The sequence below is a fragment of the Trichophyton rubrum genome (genome assembly GCF_000151425.1).
Source record: "Trichophyton rubrum CBS 118892 genomic scaffold supercont2.3, whole genome shotgun sequence".
Lineage (NCBI taxonomy): Eukaryota > Fungi > Ascomycota > Eurotiomycetes > Onygenales > Arthrodermataceae > Trichophyton > Trichophyton rubrum.
In genome coordinates, this window is record NW_003456426.1 from 1535057 (window position 1) to 1562390 (window position 27334).

Sequence of the window (27334 nt, forward strand, 5' to 3'; positions counted from 1 at the left end):
ACAGCCGTCTCCATGCTGCCAGATAAGGATAGACCAAGATAACGGACGAACGGCGAGTGTGTCTGCGGTATCGATCAATCTATTTTGATATCTGCTCGTCTCCGCCCCCGGCTTGTCTATCGTCGTTTGGAATCTCAAAGCCGGGCGTGACGTGCATCAACATCAAGTGGCTTAATCAGCAGACTGCTTAGTCATGAGGCTGCTGCTGCTCGATTTATATCACATTTAGTATTCCAGGACATCCCTCATCCAAGAAGTCCTTCTTGCATCCTAATGCCCACGGATACAATCGCCGCCAAAGATATTCGGATAGGTATGAAAAGAGTTCTGAAAGGAACGCATGCATATGTAGACGTCTTGCAGCCAGACGGGCAAAAATGAACAGTCCTAAGCTGCACGTTGTTTTCTATCAACCCCGTTACGGACAACTTTCAACGTTGGGCATTGTGTCTTAATGCCGATGATCTCGATGTAACCTTTGAGGCTACTGGATCGCATCCACTCTTCCAGCCCGATGTCGAGTATTCGAGACCGGAACATTCGAAGAATTATGTTGGAAAAGTCTTCGTTGCTACGATTAGCGATGAAGACATTCAAAGAGTGTACGATGTTTCCGATGCGACACCTGTGAATAACCGTAACGTGGAATGGGATTGTCAGGACTATGTGCTTGATGTTCTTGACAGGCTAGAAAATGAGTGCATATTGAGTACCGTACAGCCAGAGAGGAATTGAAGGAAAAGCGAGGCGCAATCTTCTAACCTAGTTTTCATTGCTATCTAGTGTCAATTCTGAGATTCCTCCATTCCCTCTCAGAGCCAAATGATAATCACTCCACGAAGGCCCCCTGAGCGTAGTCCGGTAACCACCACATGCCATAGCGTTCTGGTGAATACACTCAGGTAGGACAAGTACCAGTCATTATCCACAGAAGGGCTGAGACCGTTTGTGCTCCTAATCAACTCGTAATACTCGGGATAGAACCCACTATATTCCCAATCTAGAAGACCCGTAACTCGGAATTGGTAGTCATCACTTGGTTCCACAGTGATATTATCTGGTCGTAGATCACCATGTGTAAAGACACATTGAATTTCTAATTGCTGGGGTTAGGTATAGCGTTGACGGAGCCGGTTAATAATCTCCGTAAAAATAGAAGTGCGTAAAGAAGGGAATAAAAATCTCTTGAAAGCTTCAATAACTAGTCAGAATATGGTTAGTACTACGGCTGAGATGTCTCCTGATATCTTTACAGCCTACACCACAAACCCCTCCAAGAGGTGTCCCAGTAGGGTGTGAAAGAGACCTTAGATCGGTTAGGATTTGGTTGAGCTGATCTTGGATGGACCTTTTCTGTGATATATCCAGCCCTGCCCAGATATCTGCCAGTGTTGTCGTGGAGGTGTAGGTCATGAAAATGAGAGAGACATCGTTCAATCGCAGTAATCCAGATGGCCTTGGAGCAGGAACAGTCAGCTTGTGCACTTCCAGGTACTGCAGTGTTGTTATATTCAGTGTAGTCCAGCGCGTTCTTTATTGCTTTGATGACGATATTTCCATCGCATTTGAAAACCATCTTCTTTCTTGAGGAAATGGGCTTTTCCAGAGAATTTCACAGCGCCGCATAAGCCCCTACTAGCGCCTCGGACACGTCTGCATCCTCCAGCAGGCTTCGGACCGAGTCAGCCAAGGGAAATATAACGGCGGTGGGTTCGGAAGGCCATAGAAATACGCGGATATCTTTTTCAGTAGCTGATCCTGACGTTGGTGCAGCAGATATAGGTGTTACTAGCAGAGAAGTTAGAAAAAGCAGCCTCTAATGGTGGAGGGAATCTTAACTCGTTGGAGGGAGTAACGGAGTCCGCATTTCAGACAGACGCCTGGAGTAATCCTTCGGGAAGTACGATATCAGGTCAGTTTCCAGATCTGCTGCCACAGCCTTCTGCAGCCGCTTCAATGTGTGGATGTTGAATCGTGCTGCTTTCGACTCTTTTTGAGCCTGCGCCATCCAGCTCCTCGAGTCTTGTTCTTTTTCGACATTGTTGGGCCAGAAACTAAGCCTTGACCTGAAAGAAGGTGAAATGTTGACCATCCAGCATTGGATACCTGAGGTACTATAGCCGGTATAGCAATGAGGATTAGATTAATTATATTCCGTCAAAATGGCATTTCTTTCCCTTCCTCCGCACTAGTTAACTATTTAGTTACGAGTTGATGATGACGTTGACTTATTACACGCCATACACGATAATGGGATATGCCTCCTCTGTACAGCTTTCCATCCGTCCTCCTTTGCCTCTGGATGTAGAATTGGTATGATTTCTCGCCGGGAGAAAATGACTGCCATGAAACCAACAGCCGACTCAGCCGATTCTCCAGCTTCACTCAAGTCGTTCCCCCCGATCACCTCACCAGAGCTTCAAGGCAAGAAAGCTGCTACCCGGTTCGAGAAAATGCGCGAAGACATGAATAATGAAAGCCCTGAGGAGATCACTGCGTATATACAGAATTACGCCCCAGAGAGTAAGTCTTCCTGAGTTCCGATATATTCAAGTAGTTATAGTACATCTTTTTGGTGCTGAAAGACAATAGTTGTCCGCGAGGGTGACCCTATCCCTTACGATACCGACGCAGGTATCGAGTACGCCACCGGAGAGGGGCGTTAACATTTCCTGAGGGTTGGCTGTATGCGGAAGCAGATGGCATTGCTACCTTATTCAACTGGGGGATCTACAGGGCCTAATACGGAGTACTGGGCTCATACTTGAGTTTACCGATATAGGGCTTAACCATTCAAATATCCAGATCTATCCATTTGTTATTACTGGAGCTTATATCACGTACAACTCGCCATATGATCGACGGCGATGAAGGAAAACGTCATGGCAGGCGCAATGGTAGCGCCAGCGCCAGAATACGTCCTGCCCATGACGCTCGCGCTGGTGTTGCCCGCAGCGTAGAGCCGTTCAATGGGCTTCCCGTCACTGTCTCTAAGCACCCTCGCAAACTCATCTGTGAGCAGTCCTCCCTTGGTGCCCAAATCACCTGGGTAAATCCGGGCTGCATAGAACGGTGGCTTCTCAATCGGCCCCAAGCTAGGATTGGGTCCTATATTGGGATCTCCAAAGTACTTGTCAAACGCAGAAACACCCCGGTGAAAATCTTCATCGACTCCTGCTCTCGCCATCTTATTAAAGCGAGACAGTGTCTTCTCAAGTCCGGCAGGATCAACGCCAATCTGTCGCGCTAGATCTGGGATGGTATCGGCTTTGAACAAGTGCCCAGACGTGAGGCTGTTCTTTGGATCAGGCTGCAAAGGGAGCAGGCCTCCAATGCTATATCGCTTGCGGAACGAGTGGTCAACGATCAGCCAGGCTGGGATAGCGTTTACGCTCTGGTGCCGTTCGTACTGGTGGTGACCGGCATCTGTATACGGTTCAGCTTCGTTCATAAATCTGGACCCGGATGAATCGACAATGATACTGAACGGCCGGGCTCGTTCAGTCAGGGCAAAGACGTTTGTCCCGTTCAGCGGGCAGATGACAGTTGGTCCCCACCAGGCATCGTCCAGCAGAGCAGTGCCAGCACCGACCTTCATGGCCGCAGTAATAGCGTCTCCTGTATCCCCTGGGGGAGCGCTCGTCCATTCAACACTGGCCGGCGAAGGACCCCATTTCTCCCTGAGCTTCTTATTGTGAGCGAAGCCTCCTGCGGCGAGAAGGACTCCACGAGAGGCGCGGATGGTTTTCTGGCCGCCTTCTTGTTTGACCGTGGCTCCAACAACCGTGGACCCGTCCATGATCAAGTCAACCAGGGCAGTTTTGCGTTGTATCGGGGTGCCAGCTTGCTTGTGAAGGTAAAGCAGCTGGGACACCAGTGCCTGGCCCATTGCCGAGGGAGCCTGTCCAAGAAGGGTGAGCAGGGCCTGGCGCAGGACAATTTTAAGCAGGGCATTGAAATCACTCCATGAAGCCCCCGATCTGAGGGCACTGTTGGTCTCCGTCACGTATGCAGCAATAGGGGGTCCAGGGCGTTTTCTAACCAAACTCCTCCAAGACCCAAGTTTCTTCATATTAAAAATCTTTGGCTCCAAGGTCCGACCAAACATTAAACCGCCTGGTATCTCCGGGAAGTAATCAGGACATCCTCCTTTTCCCAGACGCCATTGGAACCCGGCCTTCTCCAGGAACTCCACTAGTCGAGGCCCGTTGTCGAGAAATGCAACTTTTCGCTCTCTGGAAGATACAGGGCCAACATCTCCAATAGTTGCTTCGAGGTATTTCAAGACGTCTTCCTTGCTATCCTTTACGCCGGCCGCTTGAGATAGATGGGTGTTTGGGATCCACATCGCACCGCCGGAGTAGGCGGACGTCCCTCCTATGGCCTCATCTTTCTCGACCACCAGGGCCCGAAGTCCGTGAGACTGCGCTCGCAGAGCAGCAGTTAAACCTCCCGCACCACTTCCTATCACCAAAACATCCGTTTCTTCGTCGAATGTTGTTGGCACATTAGTTGTTGTAACGGTACGTCTGCCTCGTAGAACCAGATGGGGCGGTAAACAACAGACTGGTCGACCAGCCCCTGCGAGGCCTCTGTATATGTATCGAGAGATCATGACTGCATATCCTTGGGACTGTCAAGAAGCCAGTCGAAATACCCTGAAGGGCAGGCCAGAGGCATCTTCGCTGATATATCTAGCGCCCAGCGAACAACTGTGCATCGTGCATGGCTGGCTCCACGGAGCTATCCCGAGTACAGTTATTCCTCGAACTTGTCGTAGCGACACGGGAGCTTCCCCATGTCCATCCAAGCTGACTTTTAGGCAGCGTGGCACTGGAGTGTGTCTTTGCTGCAGTGTCCCGACTAGGGTTCAACCCCTGGGGATACGAGATTGGCAGCAAAAAATGCAGGTAATTTTTGATAATCTTGGAGGATCAGAGTCTCCATCAGGCGAACTTTGCTGAGCTGTCGGTAGTTAGCCGGTTGTCCATTGAGCCGCCCAGGCAAAGAGAACGTTTGGATTCTTCCATCATAATCGAGCTTAACAATGGTCGGCTGTGAGATTCATAAAACCTGTACGGAGTAGTGAAAAGACGGAAGCACCAGTGACACCACATTCCAGCCTGGCGAACTCCCTCGCTAGCCAGTCAATATCGAATCCTTCAGAGGCGAGAACAACGGAATTCTCTGCTGCATGTTGCCGCTCTGTAAAGCAACGACAGAATCAAGTAGCTAGCCGTCCATGAAGTGATACTCCTTGAAGGGATCTCGCGTCAGCACTATGAACTCCTTGATAAATCAACGGAGTCCCCGGCGAGTTGTCTCACGGCGTACTCCATGTAACTACAGTAGTTGTAATCCTGCTGAACTTGAACGTCCTCTTATCCGAAGCCCGGAGGTTGCGGGAGGTTGGACTCGCAAGGGCAGAGCTTGTTTGAATCTCGAGAATCCACCGTCATCAACAAACGTCTGAAGGATTCGATGTGTTTACTTCTCCTATTTGCCCCGTTTCAGTCATCATTGTTACCAATATTAGGTCTTAGTTATCGAGCTGGCTCGTTCGTTGCGATAACTTATAACCAGCTATTCAGGGGCAGAAAAACACCAGCAGAAATTGAACTGACGTCTCCCAGTCTTGTCTCTGTCCTTCCCCAGAGCTTGACAGCAAACAGTCAACCGTAAGGGATTGTCTCGCATACAGCCATATAGCTACGTCTAACCTCAGATCGAAGAGCTGCAGCTGCGGCCGCTGCGGCTGGTCAACCCCCTTAACTAGTTAACCAGCTGAGCCGCAAGCCGGAATTTTCAGGCTCCAGCATTCTCCATCGTGAAGCTGGACGCAGAACAAGAGGCCATCGCCAGGCCAAATAGACGAGGCTCAATCCGTACGGAATGGTTTCTGGGTCAATAGGCGAGCGAGACTGTCGGTGCCTTCGCTTCAGAGGGCAAAGGCCGGCACGCTGTTCAATGTGAACGTGGCTGAACAGATACAAATCAGCCTGCTTCATCGCTTCCAGCAGACTCGCACTAGTTGAGAGCTTGTCTTTGCCGTATCGTATCCGTGGCGCTGTTGACCATACTGTTGATATCTTCTTCGGCTGGAGCCTCTGCTGCCTGGCCAGATGTAAAGATTGAATGGTGTCTGCTGGGATGCAGGTCAAGCCACTCTTCTCAGACTATCCATCTCCCTGTCCCAATCAGCACTGGGGCAGGGAGAGTGAATGGCTAGGCCTAGGCAGATACATACTTGCTGCAGGGGCCTGGAGGCAGTGCTTGTCTCTGTTTTCTCTTGGTTACTCAACCAGGTTGCTGCTGGATATAAATCTGCCTGCTTGCTGCGCCTGGTGCAGGCTCACACAGAGAGGCCAGCAAGGCAGCTCGCAGCTCTTCTGCATATATAAAACCACAGCAGATTCACCATTTTGTCCTTTGAAAGTCTCTACCACAAGAATCCCTTTGTTTCCAATTGTTTCTTCGGCTTTTTTTTTATTTTTATTTTTATTTTTATTTTTTTTTTTTTCTCACTTTGCTCTGTCTCCTGTTGTAGTTATCTGAGAACTACTGCCAAATATCATCAACCAGACAGCCAGCCACCAAACCTCCCAGCAGCTGTAACTATTTACAGTCTCAGCATGGGATTCAACGTCTCCGAGGCCATCTGGAGGTGGAGGTGCAGGACGTTTGGAACTGGCGACAAGATCAAGCCTCGCTCACAGGCTCGAAACAGCGCGAGCGCCCCTGAAGAGAACGTCCAGGGAGCAGACGCGCTTATCAAAATCCTCTATGAGGCCAAAGACAGCCGCGAGGACAACCGAAGATGGGTAGATTACCCCCCTAAGCAGCTCAGCAAGAGTGTGTCCAGGGCCCAGGATCGAGCAGCCATCAAAGTGTACAAGATCGTGGACCCAGACAAGCCCGTCATCAGCGGCCGCCCTACACTGAAATACTTCAAGATTACCGTCCAGAGTCCCCTCCTGGTTGCTGCACTTAAGGACATCGTTGAGAAAGATGAAATATACCTCGAAAAGACAGAGGCAGCAGAGTTCACCACCCCCTTTGCGCCGCTCTACTTCAATGCAGACGAAATTGCGGCGCTGCTCAAGGATGCAGGCAAAGGCACCCCTTTCCGCGAGCATCTCGAACTCCTCCTGACCTTGATGGATGACATGTTTGCTGAAACTCGAAGTCGTATCCAGCCGTTACAGGCCAGCGGCCTTGCCTCGTTCAATCTGCTCTGGGCTTATTTTCCTACTGGTGCCCCAGTATATATCTGGCAAGGAGATTGCGAGTTCCTCGGCAAAGTTATCAATACCGAAATTATCAAGTGCAATTCGCGATCAGTAATGCGCCTACGTTGCAATATCATGAAGTTTGATGGTCAAGATTACGTCTGGGACGAGTATAAGAGTGTAATCTGTGCCTTTGAGGGGAATATCCCCATCACAGATTTATCCTTCTACCCGCTCAGGTTCCATGATGATCCAGAGGCCGTCAAGTCGCGCCTGATAAAGCGAGCGAGAAAGTCGCTTGAGTATCAGGGGCTTTCTTATGGTTCTTACACTGGTGTAGCTCTCTATAAGAGCAAGGACGGGATGATCAAGCACAATGTATGGCTTCTACCAGTTCGAACATTCCAGTGAATACATATAGCTTGCTAACCGAGCTTGTCCAGGTGGATGGTAGGATTCTGATTGATGTTGTTGGATACAATAAGCACCATGAGGCTCAAAGAAACCCTGAAAACGGAGTTGAGAATCCAATTAAACGCAAAACGCGTATTCTTCCAACGGATAAGGACCCCGAGACTGAGAAGTTCGTGTTGCATATAACTGGGCCAAACAATGCCAGCCTTACCGGTGGAGCTAAACCGAAGACAACAAAGCACATTTCAATAGAAGAACAGGAAAAGAACAAAAAAGGAATACTTGGTCTAGGGGATGAGATGATGTATATGTGTCCGTTCCTCGAGGGCTTCGCCCTGAAAAATAAGGAGTGGCGTAAGTGTAGCAAATATCTGAAGGGTATTCATAGTGCTGACGGGTACAGTCAACTTTTATGTCGAGGATATTGAACAGGTCAAGTGGAATGATGAGGCTTATGATCACTTGGTATATGACGAACAGCAGAAGGACCTGATACTATCCTTTGTTGAACACCACTATAGTTCGATGAAGATGTCGGATGATGTCATAACTGGGAAAGGTCAGTCAATACTCTCGTTTTTGAAATTTCAGATATATTGTGATGTCTGACTCGGCCCAGGTCAAGGATTGAATATTCTCCTCTCCGGACCTCCTGGCACAGGAAAAACCCTCACTGCCGAAGCAGGTAAGAAAGCCACGTACTCCAGGAAGCGAGGACATCCTGCTGACAATCCATATAGTTGCTGACAGATGCCGCAAACCCTTATTTTACCTTCAGGCTGAGGACCTGGGCATCCAGGCGGCAGAGTTGGGAAATAACATCAAAAAGGTATTCGAGCTGGCCCTGGAATGGAACGCTGTCATCCTCCTTGACGAAGCAGACGTCTTCATGGCAGAGCGTAACCCAAACGACATCCACCGCAATGAACTCGTATCCATCTTCCTCCGCGAACTCGAGTATTACCGTGGTGTCATCTTCCTGACTACTAACCTTTACGATACCATTGACACAGCCTTCAGATCTCGCATAAACCTCCATCTGCTGTTCAAATCGCTATCCCCGTCCGCCAGACTTCAGGTTTGGACCAAGTTCCTGAGCCGGCTGCCTCCTTTGCCTGCCACGGCGGGCCGCAACGAGGAGAAGAGCGCCTTGGATGATTTGAACGAGGAACACTTGAAAGAGCTTTCCATGTGGCAGCTGAATGGACGTGAGATCAAGAATGCAGTCAAGATGGTGAAGTCATGGTGCGACCAGAAGGGCTATGACATGACTCTTTCGCGCATGGAGAGTGGTATTAAAGTCTCCGCGCCCCAGGCCACAAAACGAGATTTCACTAAACCGATGGATTTGTATGATTGAATTGCTTGTCAGTGGTTGGTTCCTTTAACTACTTGCCCCTGACCCGTTCCACCATTTGGTTCAGTTAGAACACAAGCTCATGAAAGCCCCGTTAACCATCAATAAATGCATTATTAAACATCTTCTCGTCCGAAATCTCGTCTGAATCCCATCTTATCAATAATAACATGCATATCAAATAATACATGTTGTCTACCTCGGCGTCGTTGTCGATAATATAGCACACGCCCCATTTTGCACACGCTCCATGCGACAGGGATTGTGCCGAGGTCCGGCACATGCAAACTAAAAATAAACTCAATGTTCGGCGTTTCAAACTTTTTATATCTATAGAAGAATCCCAGGATGTTACGAGCAGACAAGTTCAAGCTTGGGGTAATATCTTTCAATATATTCTTTTTATCTTCTCCGTATAATTGCTGCCAGGTGATATCGACCATGGACGCAGCTTATCCTAAGATTGAAGCCGGCTGGGCCTCTCTCGTCTCAAGCTACTCTCCCACAACGATAGAATTTGTCGGAACCTCTCTCGTCCAGCTGGTCGCCTTCTGGATACCGTCAGCTATCTACCTCAGTCTCGATAAATGGGCCCCGGCGTTCTCACAAAGGCACAAGATCCAACCAGCTACAAAGCAGCCCACGGCCAAGGAGATATGGCACTGTTTCTTCTATGTGCTGAAGAACCAGTTGCTTTCTACAGCTCTACACATACTCCTGCTCACTCTGGTCTATAAAAATATCATTCCACCTTCATACCAGGTGCTTCCGACCTTGCCACCATTCGCAATTGTGGTCCGAGACTTTGTCCTTAGCATATTGATGCGTGAAGCCCTCTTCTACTACGCTCATCGACTCCTCCATTATCCGTACTTTTATGTTAGGATTCACAAGCGGCACCACAAGTTCACTGCTCCGGTAGCTCTGGCGGCCCAATATGCCCATCCACTAGAACAGATAGGAGCAAATGTGCTACCAATTACTCTTCCCCCGCAAATACTCAACAGCCATATCATTACCTTTTGGTTATTCATGGGCTATGAGCTATTCAATACCGCAACTGTGCATAGCGGGTATGACTTCTTAAATGGAAAGGCAAAGATGCATGATTTGCATCATGAGAAGTTCAATTTGAACTACGGATCTATTGGGTTTTTGGACTGGTTCCACGGGACAGATAGGCTGAGAAGTAAGGAGAAAAAGAACAACTAGGCAAGGTTGGCAGTGATGTCTCTTTGTTTATAGCGTGTGAGGGTCATTGGCGGTATCTGGTGGTATCATTGCACTTGCAACATATGTTTTCTATCTACTTTATGTTTGTATCTTATGAAGGACCAGCCAACACTTCTCCAATCCAGTTCATCTGCACGGCGCTAACACCCCTTGCATAGCTTCGAGTTGTAAAAACGAATTCATTGTACATGATTGCCTCAACTTTCCTGCCAAAAAGCACACTGGACGGATGTATGGCCACAGTCTGATTTCCTACCAGAGTACGATAGCTGCCATCAGGGAAAAGACGTGCTGTGTTTGTGGCAAACCCAGTAAGAAAACTGGTCAGTATCGGGACTGGATCTTCGTTTCCCAGGGGCGTAGAGTCGTCGTCTTTAAAAGACGTATCTCCAAATAACTTTGACTGTTTACACTGGACCAACAGCTGTTTACGTACATCCTAGCGGTCTGTTAGCTAAAACCATGGGAAATTATGTCAAGATTATAGACGTACCATAACTGCCTGCATTGCTCTATGAGAGACAAGGTGGCGTTCAGCCCATGCCCTTCGGTCCGCATTTTCAGCCGCATACGCGCGGACAGTGGCAAGCATGGTCAAATGGTCCCCTTCTCTCCTGTACAAATCGCGCCTTGCCAGATCTCCCTGTTCCTTCTTCTCCTCTGATGATGTATTTAAAAAGATATTCTCTACACTCAGACACGAAATAATATCGATGACGTCTCTGAGACAACGAGGCCCCTTCTCTGCTCCAGCGAGAAGCACCCGACCTAGCGGCGCGGTAAGTGGAAGTTTGGCTATGCGGCTACCGATAGGGCTAATCTTCCCGGTTTCATCCAGAGCGTTAATATTGAAAAGCTGTAATAACGCCTTTTCAATTGCATCTCGAGGAGGAGGCGTGAGAAATGGGAACCCAACTATATCATCTACTCCCCTGGCTTTCATCGTCAATATAGCTTGGCTCACATCACATCGTAGAATCTCGGGAGTGTTGGTCTCTGGTAAGGCAAGGTATTCCTTCTCAGGATATAACCGGTAACATTGTCCTGGCGCTTCTCGACCAGCACGGCCTTTCCTTTGTATAGCAGCAGATTTTGATATAGGTTTAACCAGCAGCGAGTCAAGGCCAAGGCGTGTCCTGAACTGTTTGGTCTTAGCCTTGCCGCAGTCAATAACGTATCGTACTCCAGGAACAGTCACGGAAGTTTCAGCAATATTCGTGGCTAAAATGACCTTCCTTGTTCTCGGAGTTGTGGGCAGGAAGACTCGTTGTTGAGCAACCTGCGGAAGGGCTGCGAAGAGAGGTACAGCTAGCACTTTTGGCAGTTCTTTATCCATGGTACTAGCATAGTCATTGACCAGATACTCCAAATTTTCCACCGTCTCTTGACCGGTTAAGAACACTAGAATATCACCGGGCAAAGGTTCCTTGTAGTGAATCTGAAAAATGGTTTTGAGTGCTGCATCCACAAAGTCAGGGACTGGTACCGGAGAATATATAGTGGTAACAGGGAACTGGCGGCCCTTTATATGACAGACAGAAACCTGATCCGGTTTTGTTTGAATCTCTTTCCCCTTCGCTGAGGGCGTTAAAGCATTTGCCTTCTGAGATTTAGAACCGGTATCATCTTCCTTCAAAGATTCCAGCAGAGAATTTGACGTTTGTATGTATCCATCAGTAAAAAACGACAGTAAACTCTCCATATCCGCTGTGGCACTCATAACCACGATCTTGAGCGGGACTCCTCCTCTCCCTTCCTTGCATCCTGTAGCAATGTTTCTCAGGAACCCAAGAAGCAAGTCAACATTGATACCCCTCTCGTGAACCTCGTCAACAACTATAGCGCTATACTTCGTCAACCACGGATCACTCAGCATTTCTTGCAATAGCATTCCATCTGTCATGAATTTGATACGTGTGCTCGGCGAAACAGAGGTATCAAAACGCACAGCATAGCCAACCTTGCTCGCAGGTGATGAAGAACCAAGCGGACAGCCAACTTCTTCTGCCACTCTTCGTGCCAGAGAGACGGCTGCTACACGACGAGGCTGGGTAATGGCTATGCAGCCACCGACGGTGGCTGTTTGCTTGTTCCCGGAAGATGGTATCTTGACTGATTTTGGGCGACACCAGTGCTCGTCGATAAGAAATTGAGGCACTTGGGTACTTTTACCACTTCCTGTCTCTCCGACAAGCAACATGACATCTGTCCGGCGAAGATGAGCACGAATCTCGTCTGCGTGCGCAAAGATAGGGAGTTTTTTTCTCGTTTCAAGAAGAATCCTGGCCTTTTCCTTGAGATTGGATACGCTTCGATTTGGGCCAGATTTGGTTATGCCATTTTCCGAGTCGCCTCTGGGGTTGGATATATTCCTTTCATGGGCAATGGTGTCATTTTGAATCATCTTTCGAGATCTTTGCTTGGATTCAATGCCATTCGCTGATACTCGAGCCTTTTTGATCCCATTCTCATTATCGTCGTTTCGGTTACCACGCTTCCGCTTCCTAGCCCGTCTAGAAGCTGATACCACTTTATCTTCTCCATTCCCCGTCTTGCTGTCGAGGGAATCCATCTCTGTGTCTAGTTGTTGCTGGTTTTTGTTGATTCTTTCCGTGAAATTTTATAAAAGGATTTTGAAGTGTTATGCTTACGGTAACGGGACCGTATCTCGAAATTTACTATCCAATGAAATTGAAGAACCTTAATAAAATACACATATGCAGCTAAGACGACATACGATATCTGTAATCATAAAATACATTCAATTTGAATATCGATTTTGAAAGATATATTGCAAGATAGAATGTGTTACCTATATGCTATGTATCTATGATATCTATAGAAGAGGCCTGCCTCTTGAGCTATGGGAAAGTGTCATAATCGATCATTCCTGCATAAGTGTGAGAAGAGTAAACGTATCATCAACATGGCCACGGCTCAAACGTTCAAGTCGACTAATCGTAGCTGGCGAGATATCTGTTCGACCTTCGGGGTCATTACTACCGCCTGCCCTTCCGCATAGTCATTCTCGTATGCCTTTAGAGCAGCTTCAATGGTTTGCCTTCTTGCAAGGTCCCCAGTAGATATCCACGCCATCATTAAACACATGGGTACGAAGCTTGCCGCCAACGGCCTGTATATCATCGCAGAGCCCGCAATTTCAAGGATCTCGTCAATGTATATTGACGGGTCTACCACAACAGCGTTGCCCGGGTCGATTCCAGTAACCACACAACTGAGAATGATGACGACGGTAAGGCTCAGGCCGAAGGAGCGCTGGTAGAATGAGTGGGCCATAACAATAGGGTCCTGGAATGAAAACTCGCCCTTTGGGGGAAGCCGGGCCTTCTTGTACTTTTCTCGTAACTCGTCTGCCGCCCCCTTTGCCATGTGGTATGCTGCCAATGCATCTATTAGCAGATTCTCGTCTGTCACTCCGTCTTTGCGGGCCTTTCTGGCTCGGTTCAGGAGGCCTGGCACTTTGGCAACGCCACGCATCATCCTGCCTTCGGGAGTTACTCCATCAAGATGGTTTTCCACAAGGGTTTTCCATTCCTCTGGAGTAAACTGGATCTTCTGGTTGAGAAGTCCTTCAAAGACCTGCCAGAGAGGAGTGAGTATAACTGCAATTGCTAGAATAAAGCTACAAACGGGGTCATACCACCGGCCCTCGCAGTGAGAGAACTAGTTTGCTTTCGAACTCGTCGTTTGGATCGTAGTATCTTCTGGCCCTCAGCAACTGGGCAGCACCTTCACAGTGGCCCGTAAAGTCACCCTCACTGACACCGATAAACCGCTACAGAGAAAATGTCAGGAGATTGTAGAAAAATGATTTTGATATATAGACCAGTAATTCGGCGTCTCACCTGGCACATCAGCAAGACCATGACCGAGCAGAGAGTTTCAGACGTTCGCGCCTTGGCTGGGTCGTCGAGGTATGATCTGAGCATCCTGAGAGCCCTGGAGTATCCTACCAGCACCCGCGAAGTAACTCCCAGCCCGGCACAGAAGTCCTGATGCGAGTCAACCAGCACCTGTACCGCCGAGTCCAGGGCTTCATTGACCCCCAGACGCCGTGGAATGTCCACCAGAAAGCCGCCAAAGGACCAGGCGAGGTTGTATCTCAAGTCGGTCGTCGGCTTCAGGGTCTCGATAAAGCTGTTCCGCAGCGCCGTTATCCCGTTGACAGGCACCCGGGGGATCTCTTCGATAAAGACGAGGGTCTCGAATTTCGGTAACTGGTCGACGGCGGGCTTCTTCCTGGTCGTCAAGCTCTTCGACTGGCTCTGCTGGCTCTGCTGGCTGCTGCGAAAGACATTCTCCTGCTTGAACTTGTATCTCTGCAGGCCCGCGCCGACACACGGGATATTCAGCCGAGTACATCGCGCACACGAAGGCCGTCCTTGATCACACTATACAGTCCTCTACGCATCAGCAGTCTGTTGTTTGTTTGTTCGCAGCCGTTCATACTCAAGTGGCTGCAGCACCTTTTTCTTCTGCTTCCTGCAAGCATCGCAACCGCGGCCTGATGGAACTCCCGGCATGATGATAGACACTCAACGCGCAAAACGGCCACACTCTTCCATGAAGCCTCGAACACATCTTTCGAAAGGAGAAAAAGTCAGCGACTCTGAAGCAACCTGATCGTCCTCCGGCTGAGCAGAAACGGAGCCCAAGAGCTGAAGGAGCTGCCTTGGCGAGGCTGGTTAGTTAACTAATTACAAGGCGAGCAGGCGGGCAGTGCTCCATATATAGACCTTCGGAAGGCTGCTTAACTATCTCAACGCATCTACGAGTAGAAAAGATGGTAGGATATATAGGATCATCATGGAGACAGTGTGGAATATGCATAAAATCATGTTAAAGTGGAGGAAAAATCAGGTCAGTGACCGGCGATGATAGCTAACCAGCATCTTCGGCGCCATAACCAGCCCCAGCCATAACTACGGAGTAACTAACTTGTCATGGCGAAGTAGTTGAGTGACTGGTGAGTCCCGTCTAAGACTGATCGGCATTCGTGATCGGGCTCATCAAGAGCCTGAGGAGCTAGTTATATAAAAAGGACGAAGAAAAGTCCAGTCAGCGACAGGCAAGCTACTTCTCCTACCAAACGCAAGGACAGGCTTACCCATTGCTCGAGTCGAGTCTCATTATCACGGAACTTCGCAAACTTCTCGTCCAAGCTGCCTGTATGATAGTTAGTGCCATTAACTTCATGACTCGAGGTTTTTGAGATCTCCTTGCTCACCGGTTGTGCAGTACAGAACATCCTGCAGCTGATCCTCACGCATTAGAGACTTTAGAAAGGCTTTTGCATCCTCGTCAGTTCCGATTTGGCTGATCTGGAAGCGGACCACTGCGGGTAGTTAGCAGGAGATGAATAGCTAACCGTTTTGTTACTTATTTCTCCTTACCTGTTCGTTCGTATCCAGCAGCCTCCAAGAGTCTTCCGCATTCAAGAATCGCTTGCTTTAGCGTTTCAAGTTTTTCACGCGGACCCTGTGGACAGCCGTCCGTGATGATAGAGACAAGAACTGGCCGTCGCAGGCTGTTTGTTCTTAGCGGCTGATATACCAGTGGTTCAAGGATCCTGCTTCTCAGATTCGTGCCGAGTTCTGTTGGTCCGTAGGGAGCCTGCTGTCCCATGAGTTGTCTGAGATCCTTGAGGGTCCGCTGGTAGATCATGATCTCTGTGTTGCGGTTGATGAACCGCACCTTGACGCCTCCATCGTCTGGGATGATGCGTGTGGCGATGCTCGCAATGCGCTCGACGATATCGATCTGGTGCTCAACTCGATTACCCTCGTTCATAGAGCCACTGTCATCTATGTATATCATCCATTAGTCAACCATCGATCAAATAGTTGTGGGATATCTGACTGAATTCGAGATTAATACCCACCACAATACATGACTGGCTGGAAGAGGGCCAACCGGGCCAAGGCCTTTGTGTCGAGGGTATGTCAGGGTTGGGCTCCAGCTTGATGCCCTTATCAACCACCGTCTGCAGGAAAGGGTCATTGGACGGAAAGACCTTGTTCATGTGGTTCTCCAAGATGAAATCCTTCGCATCTTTTAAAAACTCTTCCTTGGGCTCGGGTTGTTTTAGCTTCTAGCCCATCAAGTTAGTATAGCTTGGACCAGGGGGTTGCTCCCCCGTAGTCCCCTTTTCATATCCCATCACATATATCAGGTCCAGAAAAAAAGGTTCGGGGCGTAGTCACCTCTGGCCAGACCTTCTCGTCAAAAATCCCACTCATATGGAACCTCCTTTTAATCACCTGTGTTACATACGGGCCGGCTGCAGTCGCAGCACCCGCAGCGCCAACCACAGCAACCATAACGAAGGCATTCACCCACGCAACGACGCCCACTATGATGCTGACAATCACACCAATCCAGTGAAGCCATCCCAGTGACCGTTCCTTTCGCTTCCGCAGCGCCTTTATCGTATCAGGATCACCGCGGGCCTCCGCAATTTTCCTGGGTGTCTCTTCATGGTTATTTTCCTGGTCCGGGTTTGCGCCCTTGTCTACCAATGCGTTGAGCAAGTGAGGGGATCTGTAGGTCTTCACAGCTGCGAGGAGAGGGCTTGAGTTGTCGTCCACGGTAGAGACTATGTTCGGATCCGCGCCCGCGTGAAGGAGCAGTTGCATCATGGTTCCCACTCTCTGCTTGGACCTTGCAGCTGCAACCCAGAGCGGCGGGCGTACTGGGCTATCGTTATGATTAGGGTCTTTGCCATCGGGATTGGCGCCATTTTTGAGTAACAGTTTGACAATTTTGACATAGCAGTACCAAACTGCAATGCCGAGGGGAGTGAGCTTCGTTCGGGGATGAACAGTATTCAGGTCGCGAATTGTTTGCTGGTTAGCCATGTGCTCCTTGGTGAGCTGGCCGGATTTTGCTAGCTCGTAGATGGATGCCATGATCGTTGGTAGTTGGTAGTTGGTAGTTGGTAGATGGTAGATATCAGGGGATGAAGTGAGTTTGGTATAGGTTTGAATCAATGCAACAAAAGAAGACAAAGTAGAATGGGATAGTTATAGCCAACCGTAATGACTATGGTAGGAATCCGTGGGTATATAAGACTGATTGATCAAGGGTATTTGCTCAGTCTCGGATCGTACTCTCCTGTTCATGTCTCCCTTTAATAGATTAGACTGATGTATTGAGACACACACCACCCCCTTTTTTTTCTCAACAATCGCTGTCAACCTGAATGCTGGCATCTCCATCCGAGATCCCTACCTCCTGATCTTCTTTGGGAGAATGCGCTGGCTCTCCTTGTTGATGGTGGTTAGATTGACTGCAGGTTGCAGCACGCCAAACTCGTGGCTGCCCGCTTCGTAGGCGTCCTGCATTCGTTGTTATGATATCACCCTGCATGGATAGGGGTAGAAGGAGATTGGGTCGTTGCAGAGAAGATCAAAGTCGCCTAAGGCCGATCCCGATGAAGTGCTGTCAACGAACGAGGCTGATTACTTAACTATCCAGTTCTCATGTCTAGATATTGCATTCCAGACTGCTACCCGCCTCGTCAGTTAGGCATCTGATGCCCTGGCAGGAAGCTCGCCCACCACTAGCGGACACGATCTGCCAGAATAAATCATAGATGTCACTCTTCTGTGAGCGGTTCAAAGTAATAAAACACCCACTTCCCATAATCTTACTCCCCTCCTACATCATCCCGGATATCATCCTCTTTGTGAAGTATCCCGCCCCTTTTCCTGCTCCTCAAAGCCTCACCGGACACCTACCCAGCCTCTACCCAACCATGTCAGCCTTGTCAAACCGCGGTGAAATTACAATCGGTAACCCTGAGGCAGCCCAAGATCTTTACGGATTGGGCGTGCGTGTGGGGTTCTATTTACAAGGCCTAGGTATGATTCTCTACAACTATGGCTCTGACGAGGTTGAGGATAGCAATACCACCGCCACTGGAGATGGTGAAGAGCCCAAAAACGAATATGGCAAGGGTCTTACGATAGCTGCGACCTCAATCGCCCTCGCTATTCTTGCATCATGGTTCGTATTTGCAGCGCGTGCTAAATTCAGTGCCGCGGAAAGCGTCATCACATTGTTGATGGTGTTCAGCGTGTCACTGATGGCAAAATCGACACTGGACAATGCTCGTGCGATTGTCGGGGAGCTGACAGGCGTGGTGGCTATCCTCCTGACAGAACTGGGGCTATGCGCGGCGCTATTGTGGACGTTCGCGGTGTTGGTGAAAAGGCTTCCACTGTTGGGCACGAAGAATCTGGTGTTCTTTTTTGCACCGGTAAGGCTTGATGGATGGTTTAGGTACCTCGCGCTGGTGTACTTTGTAATTGATGCAGCCACATCATTGAGCTTTGCGTGGAAGGTTTTGCGGATCATGGTCATCGTATGCGAGTGCTGGATTAATGGGAGGACGGAGGAAAGGACTAAGAGGGACGTTTTGAAAATAGAGAATACCCTTGGGTGGAAAAAGAACGAGATGGCCCCCTATATCCATGCCATGAGATGGATAACTTGGATCTTGATGGTATTGGCAGTGGAACTCACGCTGCACTGGAATCAGTTATCGCCTACAACAGACCTCCTGGTCCCCGGCCAGCTGATCCCGTTTGTCGCGGGAGTTATTATCCTAATAGACAGTGGAATCATTGCTGGTCGTGCACTGGTTCCACGCTGCCATAAGGCAATAAGGTCGTCAAAAACGTGGATACTGCGGACTTTGCAGAATTTGCGGGGCTTGAGTTCTAGGGGAATAGGCTCATTCAAGAGGCATATAGCGGACCTAGCCAATAAAATTAAGGGGGCCGGTCAGACACAAGTCTAAGTTATGGACAAAAATATAAGCGTAAACCTGTGTCTACCTAATGGATACCTTGAAGGAACTAAGGTTCAAGCGCGGTTCCTTATTCAAACCCCCGTTCACTCGAAACACATATTATTGAACTAACAGTCCTCATTAGTCGAAATCCAAAGGGACTAAACAGCTGCCTTAAAACATACCTTAGCAGGTTTATTGATATAATGCTTCATAAACCCCACCTCTGGTGTATCCATCTCTTCCATCTCGATATCTTCCTCTTTAAGTAGAAAATTCGCCATGCGAAACTCAACAAGCTGACCTATATCAGCAGGGTTCCCTGGATCCTTGCGCTCTAGCACAATACGAAACGTCTCGGAACTGTTTGTTGGTTTCTTCTTTGAATTCTTTTTTGGCTCGATCCGGACAAGATAGGGGAAACAGCAGTCTTCTAACTTATCAGTCAGCGTCACTACTTGCCTCACGTAGTCCCAGAGGACCCACCGCTGCTTCTCTCTGGATTGAGGCCATCCGCGCGGATGTCGGAACCGAAATACATAAGTGGGTTTGCCGGTCAGGTTTGATGTGGGTGCGTAGGCTGGGAAGATATCAAAAGTGGTTTCAAGGCCCTTCTCTCCCAGGCGTACCCAGCCATGTTCCTCGAATGGAGGAAAGCGAAGATATAGACCTTCAGGAGGTGCATCTTTGGAAGGAAAGACTCTGAGAGTCTTCTCTTCGTGGCTTACTCCCAGCCAGTGGAAGATTTGCTCCAGGACTGTCTCGCTAAGCCGGCACCCTTTGCTATTTCCACGATGAAGATCACTCCCGTTTGTGCTAAGATATTTCTATCAGCTTGACACCGTGTGGTATGTATTTATAATGCATATAAATAAAGACGCACTGAATACCAATAACCGTGTCATGACCCTTGAATGGCATAAATACCGGTGCCCCACTCAACCCCTTTGCCGTGGCTATCTGGTATTCTAAGCGATTCCTATTCCAGCGCTTGCAGTCCCCAGAGCTGGTAGATGGTTCAGGTCGAGGGCAGTCCGAGGGAAATCCGCAGATTTGTAGAGTTTTATCACGCAGGCTTTCTTCAGCAAGTTTCAAAGCAAACCCAAACCCACGGGGTACAGACGTGCTAGTCGGTACACGGATTGCTCCAAAGTCAGTTTCGGTCCGTGGCCTTGACAAGTATGAAGGGGGTATGAAGATTTCAAGATCTCCGGGTTTGATAATGGCGCCTTGTAAGGGGTCGTAAAACTGCAAATCCTGGGACGGCTTCTTTTGGTTATCAACGAGGTTATGCGCAGCAGTGAGGATAACGTGGGCTTTGGTATCCGGGATATTGACATAAAATCCAGTTCCGTGGCTCTTCTCCCCCTTCGGTGCTGTATGGGCCAGTGTAAGAACATGGGTCAATCCAAATTCTGTTGTTTTCTGACATGAGAAGATGAATACTAGACGAACCCGAATTTTGCCTGAAATCAAGTCTGACGATCCAGTTATTGCGTATCTGGGTTGAAGCAAACGACAGCCCGCCAGTGGCACCCTTATCGTTAGGTAAAGCAACCCAGCTAGGATCAAAGAGATCCGGATCCAAGCGTAGAGAAGAGGGAGTGGTAGCCATAGCTAGCATATGCGGAAACTGATAGTATCCTCCTCATCATTTCGTGGAAAAGAACAACTTCGATCTTCGTGCTCGACTTAGCAATTGTATGCTACGTACGCACTTTTGTATTCGGGAGGGACAGGGAATAATCGTGAAGTTGCGATTGGTAGCCCCATTTCATGCCCAACTGGAAGCCTTGGAGCTTTTCATCGGCGGCTCCTGAGAAGAATAGACCCCGCTTCCTGTGACAAAGTACATATATATACATACGCGGCGGGGGAAGATTGAGTAGATCGAAGAATTTTGAAAACGTAGTGGGACAGAATCAAGAAAAGAGACAGATTTCAGCCCTTTTTCCCCCTCTTGACTCTGAGACAAAGATCTAAGAAGTATGGATTTTAAACCCCAAGATTTCGTTCACTATCTCCTTGCCGCCGCTGGTGCTTTCCCACACGACCAACCTGGGATTTCCCTGATATCGGAGGAAGACGGCGATTTGATCGAAAAGCTTTGGACGGGAACTGAAATCGCAAATCAAGTGTTTGTTGCGAGTGACGTACGAAAAAATACACCAGGTCTATACCTTTTGGGTGAAGAAGAGGTGAGAATATAGACCCCATCCTGCGTAGCTAGCCACAGAGGCATAATGTCCTAACAATCAACATCAATTTTAGCGAAGCATTTTCTTCGTCGACAAGTCGGACGTTCTTCAGTGGTATCGATACGACCCAGACGAAGAGGAATGGAGCGAAGTTGAAGTTGATAACCAAGGAAAATTGACCGTTCACCAATCGAGCCGATTAAGTGGTTGCCTCAGCCCGGGGGGTGAAATCGTGATATTCGAAGGTCCAGAAAATGGGCTTCGAGCGTACAGAGTCACAGAAGGGGATAAATTTGAAACCTTACCCCCATTGTCCGCAAATTTGGAGCCAGGGACGCCACATCAGGCCGTCCTGCTAGGCGATGATACTCTGCACCTGCTGTATGTCCACCGTGACAGGCGAATTCATCATCTCGTTGCAGAGAGTCCTGGACTCAGAGAATGGAAAGGTATAGAATCTAGCCCCATCCTTCCGCTTGAATGCAGGAAGCTAACAAGTGGCCTTTATAGACACGGGCAGTAGCTTTCCTTACCCAAGCTTCAATCACGATGAAAAGATTGTCAGCTTCATCGTCATCCCACAGGGGGATGGATCTCTGGAAATATGTGCTTTGATGTCGGGAGGCGCGCTGGTGCAAGTGAAGACCAACGGGCAGATTACCCAACTGGGAACTGTCAAGCAGGGCCGGTTCACGGCTCACACGAGCGAAGAGTGTGGTATTGAGCTTATGATAGGCGTCAAGAAGGGTATTAAAGCAGTTGCGCATAAGATGAAAAAATAGTTGGTTAACTAATATAACCAGCGCCCCATTATCGATTAAAATTCCAGTGACTGAATCCCTGCCATGCGTAGCTGCGTATATCAGAGCTCTGCACTTATCCAGCATGTCGGCGCCTTGATGGGTCAGTTAATGTGCACCACTCCTTGTTGTCCACACACAGCTGCAGCCGGGAGTGCTGTATACCCATGATAAGTCGCTTTCATGTTCACACCCAGATCCAGCAGCATTTCACCATGGCTTCCTGCCCAGTAGACACAGCTCGATGTAAAACTTGGCTCCTTCTTCAGTTTTAGAGGGACCAACGAAACCTGCTGTCAAAAGGGATGATGATGATGTTGTTGTTGTTGTTGAAGCTATCGAATGTGATAGTGCGAGGCCACTGGCAAGCGAGAGGTAACGTGATGAGATGACTAATAATCCTCTTCGAGGTCCTCTTAAAAGCTACCGTCGACCGGAAGTCTGGCCGAGCAGAAGAGAGGCATTGATGTTGTTGCACTGCCACGGACGGCGATGACGATTGTGTATCATCTCCCAAGGCTTTCACAGTCAGTGCTGCTGCTGCTGGTGGACGACCATGGAGGGAAAACGAGTTGCCAATGTAACTGCGGACAACTTCACGGGAGGGCCCACGGTTAATTGAACACAGCCTAGTACGACCTATCATTGATGGCCTGTTGACAGCAGTGCAGCGTTTCTCTCCAGCGCTCACTCCATGATTGGCCCTCCAGAGCGGTGATATCAGCCCTATCTGTCGTTCTTTGACGCAAGGGAGCCTCGATGATTGGCATGAAACTAGCCGTATCTGGTGCTATCCAGCGCTCCTCCACCTCGGATCCTTCGGCGGAAGAAAAAACTTTGCGACCTGGAAGCTGATGGGAGACGGGAATACCTTGATCTGGGGAATATGCAGCGCTTGCTGGCGCCTGGCCGGTGGGTTCTAGCATGGCTTGGTCGAGCGTGGGAAGATCTCTAACCGCTCCTGGTCTCATGTAGCGCTGCTCATTATCTGTGCAGGCGATGGGCCCCAAAGGCAGTGCTCTTCAGCCTCAATTGCGTCCTAGTACGGAGTAACTAGTTCAGGCTTGAAGTTATGGAAGAAATGATGATATATAAGCCACCATGATGCTGCAGCTGTCATAGGAATTCAGCAACACACACACACAACCATTGAACACCTAGACAACAATAAATCGCCATGGCTTCATCATCCAACATGGAATCGACAACTTCAACATTCTATCCATACACACCAAGCAAAGCCCTTGCGGCCGTCTTTGCAGTCCTAGTTGGAGTCTCACTTAGTATACACATATGGCAGAACTTGTATGTCTCCAGCCTTTACCCATTAGTTACTCAATATCACTGCTAACATCTCACCAGCCGATACAAATACTGGCGCGTTATGTTCTTCATGTGCTGGGGAGGTCTTGTCTTTACATCCGGCTGGGTCATGAGAAGTGTCTCCAGCTTCTACCCCGAGAACAGAAATTTCTACATCTCAGAAAGCATTCTCATCCTCTGCGGACCGCCAATCTACTCAGCAGCTGAATACAATATCCTCGGACGGCTTATGCACTATCTCCCCATGCACGCGCCTCTCAACCCAAGCAGACTCATCTACTTCTTCATCTACCTGGGTGCACTGGTTGAAGGTCTGACAGCCGCCGGAGCCGCCCGTCTATCCACTGCAGGAGATGACCAGAAGCTCCAGCGCAGCGGTGGCACACTCGTCGCCGTTGGCTCTGTTCTCCAGGCAGCTGTGGAGTGTATCTTTATCGGGATGATTGCCCATCTCCACAACCGCTGTGTTCGATCGAATATGCTCACCAGCAACGTCCGGACCGTCTTCATCATGCTTTATGGTACATCCGGTCTTGTCTTATTCCGATCTATCTTCCGTGCCGTCGAGAAATTCAGCACCCTCAACGTCATCTCTACCGGCCAATGCGATGGAGTCTGTGACGCTGTTCTAAGACATGAGTGGTACCTATATGCCTTTGAAGCAGCTCCCATGGTTCTATACACCTATTGGCTCAACATAGTTCACCCCGGGAAATATCTACCAAACAAGACTACCGTCTACCTTGGATTCGACAAGGAAGAATACGAAGGCCCCGGCTGGACTGACAAACGTTCGAAGTGGGAGACCTTCGCTGACCCATTCGACCTCAAGGGGGCCATTAATGGACAAAAAGAGCATGAGAAATTCTGGCTCCTATCTCAAGATGGCACTCATCCCAAGTATCACAATGAGCTACAGGCGTAATTTATCATTTGCTATCAGTGCGTTTCTTTTACCATAGAATGCGGTGCTTTGGTGGCGACTTAGTACGTGTATAGATACCTTTTTTATAATTTTTGGATTTTACCTATCAATGACGACGCTAATATATTTCTTCTTTTCTTTCAAGTGCTTTACAAGTGCCATTAATAAAACATGAAACACTTTCTCCTTTTCCCCCTCCAGCCTATTGCCAAACCATCCCCTAAACATTTCCTTTCAACAATGGATCTCCTACTTCATCACTTTTCCAGATCCTCAGATAAATATATAATACCCCATAGATCTTCAATTGATACAGCTAGAGCACTAGTCCATTGGCCCATAACCAGGGGATGAAGGAAACTCCCGTCCTCCAATATCTTGCCCATACATGCCCGGTGTTGAGTCCCCAATGATATCACTCCTCGTACGACGAAGCATTGTCAACCCAACACACACCAAGAAGCAAAGTATAGTTACCATCCAGTGTAAAGCCAGAGAGACAGATCCGGCTTTAACCGTATGTGTGCATCCGAAACCAACAGCGAATACGCCGCTCACTTCTGTGATTGCAAGTGCAGCTGCTAGAGTAAAAGCACAAGCACTGTATACACACCCAAGTGAGGCCTGACGGAAGAAGTTCTGGCGGCGTCTAGAATCTCTCTTCATGGGCAGTTTGCGTGTTCGTTTAGAGCTGTGGGACCGGAGTAAGTCAAGCATGAGGCTGGAGTAGAATAATGCTACTGCCACCAAAAGGATGTTGATAAATACCACAGCTTGAAGTTTGACGGCTTCATTGACGGGCGATTCGGGAAGAGCCCCCTGCACTTCTCTGGCCAGACGTTTTCTGATGGTGTCGGGAGACAAGATTGCAATCGATGTGCATCTGATCTCTTCATATGTCTTCACGCAGATGCCTGGTTATCATTGTATATTATTAGCATACAACCCTTAATGCTATAATGAAAGAAAGAGATACAAAACTATCCTACACGAACAGTAACGCCCTTGTTCGTCTGCACTTCGGCGAGGTATATACCAGGAAGCCCGACTGTACAGCCAGCAAGGAGCAGAGCTAAATGCCGAGTCAGTATGAAATTCGGGAAACACTCAGGGGGGTGAGCTGACAATATAGAACCAAAGGAGGAATAGCTAGAAAGAAGATTCCAATTTTCGTGGTGATTCCTGGAAGTGAGCGTGCCATTGGAAACGAGGTTGATAATGTATAGATACAACAAACTGACGAGGTTTTCAAAGATAAAATTGGTCAATTAATACCAAACTTAGTGAAGAGAATATTCTTTCATGTGAGATATCTTCTCTATTCTAAAGAGTGTCCATGACGGATGGTTATATATTCTCAAATTCTCGATACCCTTCGGCAGCATCTAGATCCGCTACAGCTAGATCAGGTAAATTGGATTATATTTAGAAGTCCGAGCAGTTTCAGTTACCGCCAGATTTGACTGACAAGAGCATAGCCTGGCCCCTCGGAGGATAATGATCTTCTCGAAAATCCCTAGAGAAGCATACCCTGCGCTGCTGCATGCATGAGCAAATCCTCTCGATATCTTGTCGTCTCCACTGGGCGCTTATTTAATTTTGCGGCTCCGCGTTACTTTTTGGGCCAACAACATCCAAATATCATTAATTCTGTAGTATGTATCTTGCCCATACAGAGTCAACCGTTCAAGGGACTAACTCTCTGGAAGGCTGTCTACCACCTATCTTTGCTTAACACTACGTTATCCTTGTAAATAGCTAAACTTCGGAGTCATTCGGTATCCACTCGCCTTGATGCGTATTTTACCGCTCGGTAAATGCGTGTGTACGAGTGCTGGAGGTAAAGGATCTGTGCCCTGCATATCTACATCCCGGATAGTTGACGGCTGACATGATCTCTCGCTAGTTATGCCAGCAAGCATCTCTTCCAATGGTTTGGGCAGGTGGCGCTAAAATAGGAAAATTATGCATGCATTACCACGCCCCCACGTCCAAACAACTTTGCACTCCCATCTCATGGCGCTTAGCTATGCACGGCTGCAATGGCCTTCTAGATCTATCACTGTCTGTCAAAACCTGCATCGTATACGGAATAAAGATCCGACAGCCACTCATTCTCCCCACTTCAGACCTGTACGTAGTCGGTGTAAGACACCTTTGGCCAATATGTTAGATGTTGGACTCTCTTTGCGATCGTTGCATGAAAATCACTGAGCCCTCACTAACTTAGTGTGATGGGGCATGGGAAAAAACTTGGTTATTTCTCCCGTTTTTACTTCCTAATTATTCTTCCAAGATACCTTGTGCGCGGTCCCTTTTGATATTAGGCTGCTGCCACTGGGCAAAGAAGGCATCTGTAAAGCCTACAAGTACGAGGCTCTCTGGCTCCGAATGTCGGAGAAAATTTTTACTTTCCGTCGCGATTCCCCATGTCAACGACGGCGCTAAACGAATTCTCCGGCCAATTGGAGTCTAGCTTAGCTGAGACGCGGAATCGCTAACTAGTTAATTAACTAGTTTGCTGCCTTATCAAATTTTACCGCCACGGAGCGACATCAACACTCCACTCTAGACCATGCCATTCGCTTCGTGAACAATAAAAATGAGCGTTAGCACCACTTGCTCTATGTTTGGGATAAGCATGCCCAATGCTCCTATACCCCCTACTACATACCGCTGTTTCTGAAAATAGAAGGACGGGATTCTGATAAAAAAAAAAAGTTCCAATAACCATTGTGGCATCTTGAGCCTCCCAGGATCCAATGAAGGACTATTGTCTGAAATGCATTACTAAGAACTGGGTAATATTTACCATTAAAGACAAGGTCTATGGAATCCAACTATGCCAAGCTGCGGTCTCACAGTTTGCTTGCTCCAGTTTCATAACTTGGATATCGGCTTTCCTCCAGTTGATCTAGATACAGATCACAGGGAAGGATGAACATGTCCCAATGGTATATCATTTAGCCGCCCACGTCTCACCACGGAAGCTGAGAGTTGGGTCGGCGAACTCTGTCTGCCGAGCGGGAAACAGCGGGTG

General features: G+C 48.5%; 14 protein-coding genes across 14 annotated transcripts; 8 read left to right on the plus strand and 6 right to left on the minus strand.

Moving 5' to 3' along the window:
- Positions 1-273: 273 nt before the first annotated feature.
- On the plus strand, positions 274-735 carry TERG_08776 (uncharacterized protein; the record flags this gene model as incomplete). The annotated part of the gene is made up of 2 exons (XM_003236205.1): positions 274-313; positions 386-735. The coding sequence occupies 2 exons, from the start codon at positions 274-276 to the stop codon at positions 733-735; spliced, it is 390 nt and encodes a 129-aa protein (XP_003236253.1).
- Positions 736-812: 77 nt separating this feature from the next.
- Positions 813-1576, minus strand: TERG_03302 (uncharacterized protein; the record flags this gene model as incomplete). The annotated part of the gene is made up of 2 exons (XM_003236206.1): positions 813-1096; positions 1270-1576. The coding sequence occupies 2 exons, from the start codon at positions 1574-1576 to the stop codon at positions 813-815; spliced, it is 591 nt and encodes a 196-aa protein (XP_003236254.1).
- Positions 1577-1612: 36 nt separating this feature from the next.
- On the minus strand, positions 1613-2008 carry TERG_11980 (uncharacterized protein; the record flags this gene model as incomplete). Its single annotated transcript, XM_047751009.1, has 2 exons — positions 1613-1788; positions 1879-2008. The coding sequence occupies 2 exons, from the start codon at positions 2006-2008 to the stop codon at positions 1613-1615; spliced, it is 306 nt and encodes a 101-aa protein (XP_047605901.1).
- A 337-nt stretch (positions 2009-2345) lies between these two features.
- On the plus strand, positions 2346-2666 carry TERG_08777 (uncharacterized protein; the record flags this gene model as incomplete). The annotated part of the gene is made up of 2 exons (XM_003236207.1): positions 2346-2523; positions 2593-2666. The coding sequence occupies 2 exons, from the start codon at positions 2346-2348 to the stop codon at positions 2664-2666; spliced, it is 252 nt and encodes an 83-aa protein (XP_003236255.1).
- A 188-nt stretch (positions 2667-2854) lies between these two features.
- Positions 2855-3250, plus strand: TERG_11981 (uncharacterized protein; the record flags this gene model as incomplete). The annotated part of the gene is made up of 1 exon (XM_047751010.1): positions 2855-3250. One exon carries the CDS (start codon positions 2855-2857, stop codon positions 3248-3250), a length of 396 nt encoding a protein of 131 aa, XP_047605902.1.
- A 3382-nt stretch (positions 3251-6632) lies between these two features.
- Positions 6633-9003, plus strand: TERG_03304 (uncharacterized protein; the record flags this gene model as incomplete). The annotated part of the gene is made up of 5 exons (XM_003236209.1): positions 6633-7607; positions 7673-7997; positions 8047-8202; positions 8263-8328; positions 8384-9003. 5 exons carry the CDS (start codon positions 6633-6635, stop codon positions 9001-9003), a joined length of 2142 nt encoding a protein of 713 aa, XP_003236257.1.
- A 345-nt stretch (positions 9004-9348) lies between these two features.
- TERG_03305 (uncharacterized protein) lies at positions 9349-10212 on the plus strand (the record flags this gene model as incomplete). Its single annotated transcript, XM_047748064.1, has 1 exon — positions 9349-10212. The coding sequence occupies one exon, from the start codon at positions 9349-9351 to the stop codon at positions 10210-10212; it is 864 nt and encodes a 287-aa protein (XP_047604038.1).
- A 502-nt stretch (positions 10213-10714) lies between these two features.
- On the minus strand, positions 10715-12805 carry TERG_03306 (uncharacterized protein; the record flags this gene model as incomplete). The annotated part of the gene is made up of 1 exon (XM_003236211.2): positions 10715-12805. One exon carries the CDS (start codon positions 12803-12805, stop codon positions 10715-10717), a length of 2091 nt encoding a protein of 696 aa, XP_003236259.2.
- A 365-nt stretch (positions 12806-13170) lies between these two features.
- On the minus strand, positions 13171-17556 carry TERG_11982 (uncharacterized protein; the record flags this gene model as incomplete). Its single annotated transcript, XM_047751011.1, has 8 exons — positions 16458-17556; positions 16132-16345; positions 15648-16058; positions 15482-15589; positions 15362-15420; positions 14100-14645; positions 13895-14029; positions 13171-13833 (listed from the first exon to the last, which is right to left on the minus strand). Exons 1-8 carry the CDS (start codon positions 17160-17162, stop codon positions 13171-13173), a joined length of 2841 nt encoding a protein of 946 aa, XP_047605903.1. The 5' UTR covers positions 17163-17556.
- A 292-nt stretch (positions 17557-17848) lies between these two features.
- On the plus strand, positions 17849-19057 carry TERG_03309 (uncharacterized protein; the record flags this gene model as incomplete). The annotated part of the gene is made up of 1 exon (XM_003236214.2): positions 17849-19057. The coding sequence occupies one exon, from the start codon at positions 17849-17851 to the stop codon at positions 19055-19057; it is 1209 nt and encodes a 402-aa protein (XP_003236262.2).
- Positions 19058-19209: 152 nt separating this feature from the next.
- On the minus strand, positions 19210-20663 carry TERG_03310 (uncharacterized protein; the record flags this gene model as incomplete). The annotated part of the gene is made up of 3 exons (XM_003236215.1): positions 19210-19864; positions 19932-20424; positions 20504-20663. 3 exons carry the CDS (start codon positions 20661-20663, stop codon positions 19210-19212), a joined length of 1308 nt encoding a protein of 435 aa, XP_003236263.1.
- A 373-nt stretch (positions 20664-21036) lies between these two features.
- TERG_03311 (uncharacterized protein) lies at positions 21037-22028 on the plus strand (the record flags this gene model as incomplete). Its single annotated transcript, XM_003236216.1, has 3 exons — positions 21037-21246; positions 21320-21695; positions 21757-22028. The coding sequence occupies 3 exons, from the start codon at positions 21037-21039 to the stop codon at positions 22026-22028; spliced, it is 858 nt and encodes a 285-aa protein (XP_003236264.1).
- A 1402-nt stretch (positions 22029-23430) lies between these two features.
- On the plus strand, positions 23431-24294 carry TERG_03312 (uncharacterized protein; the record flags this gene model as incomplete). Its single annotated transcript, XM_003236217.2, has 1 exon — positions 23431-24294. One exon carries the CDS (start codon positions 23431-23433, stop codon positions 24292-24294), a length of 864 nt encoding a protein of 287 aa, XP_003236265.2.
- A 324-nt stretch (positions 24295-24618) lies between these two features.
- Positions 24619-25495, minus strand: TERG_08778 (uncharacterized protein; the record flags this gene model as incomplete). The annotated part of the gene is made up of 3 exons (XM_003236218.1): positions 24619-25208; positions 25331-25366; positions 25420-25495. 3 exons carry the CDS (start codon positions 25493-25495, stop codon positions 24619-24621), a joined length of 702 nt encoding a protein of 233 aa, XP_003236266.1.
- Positions 25496-27334: the final 1839 nt, after the last annotated feature.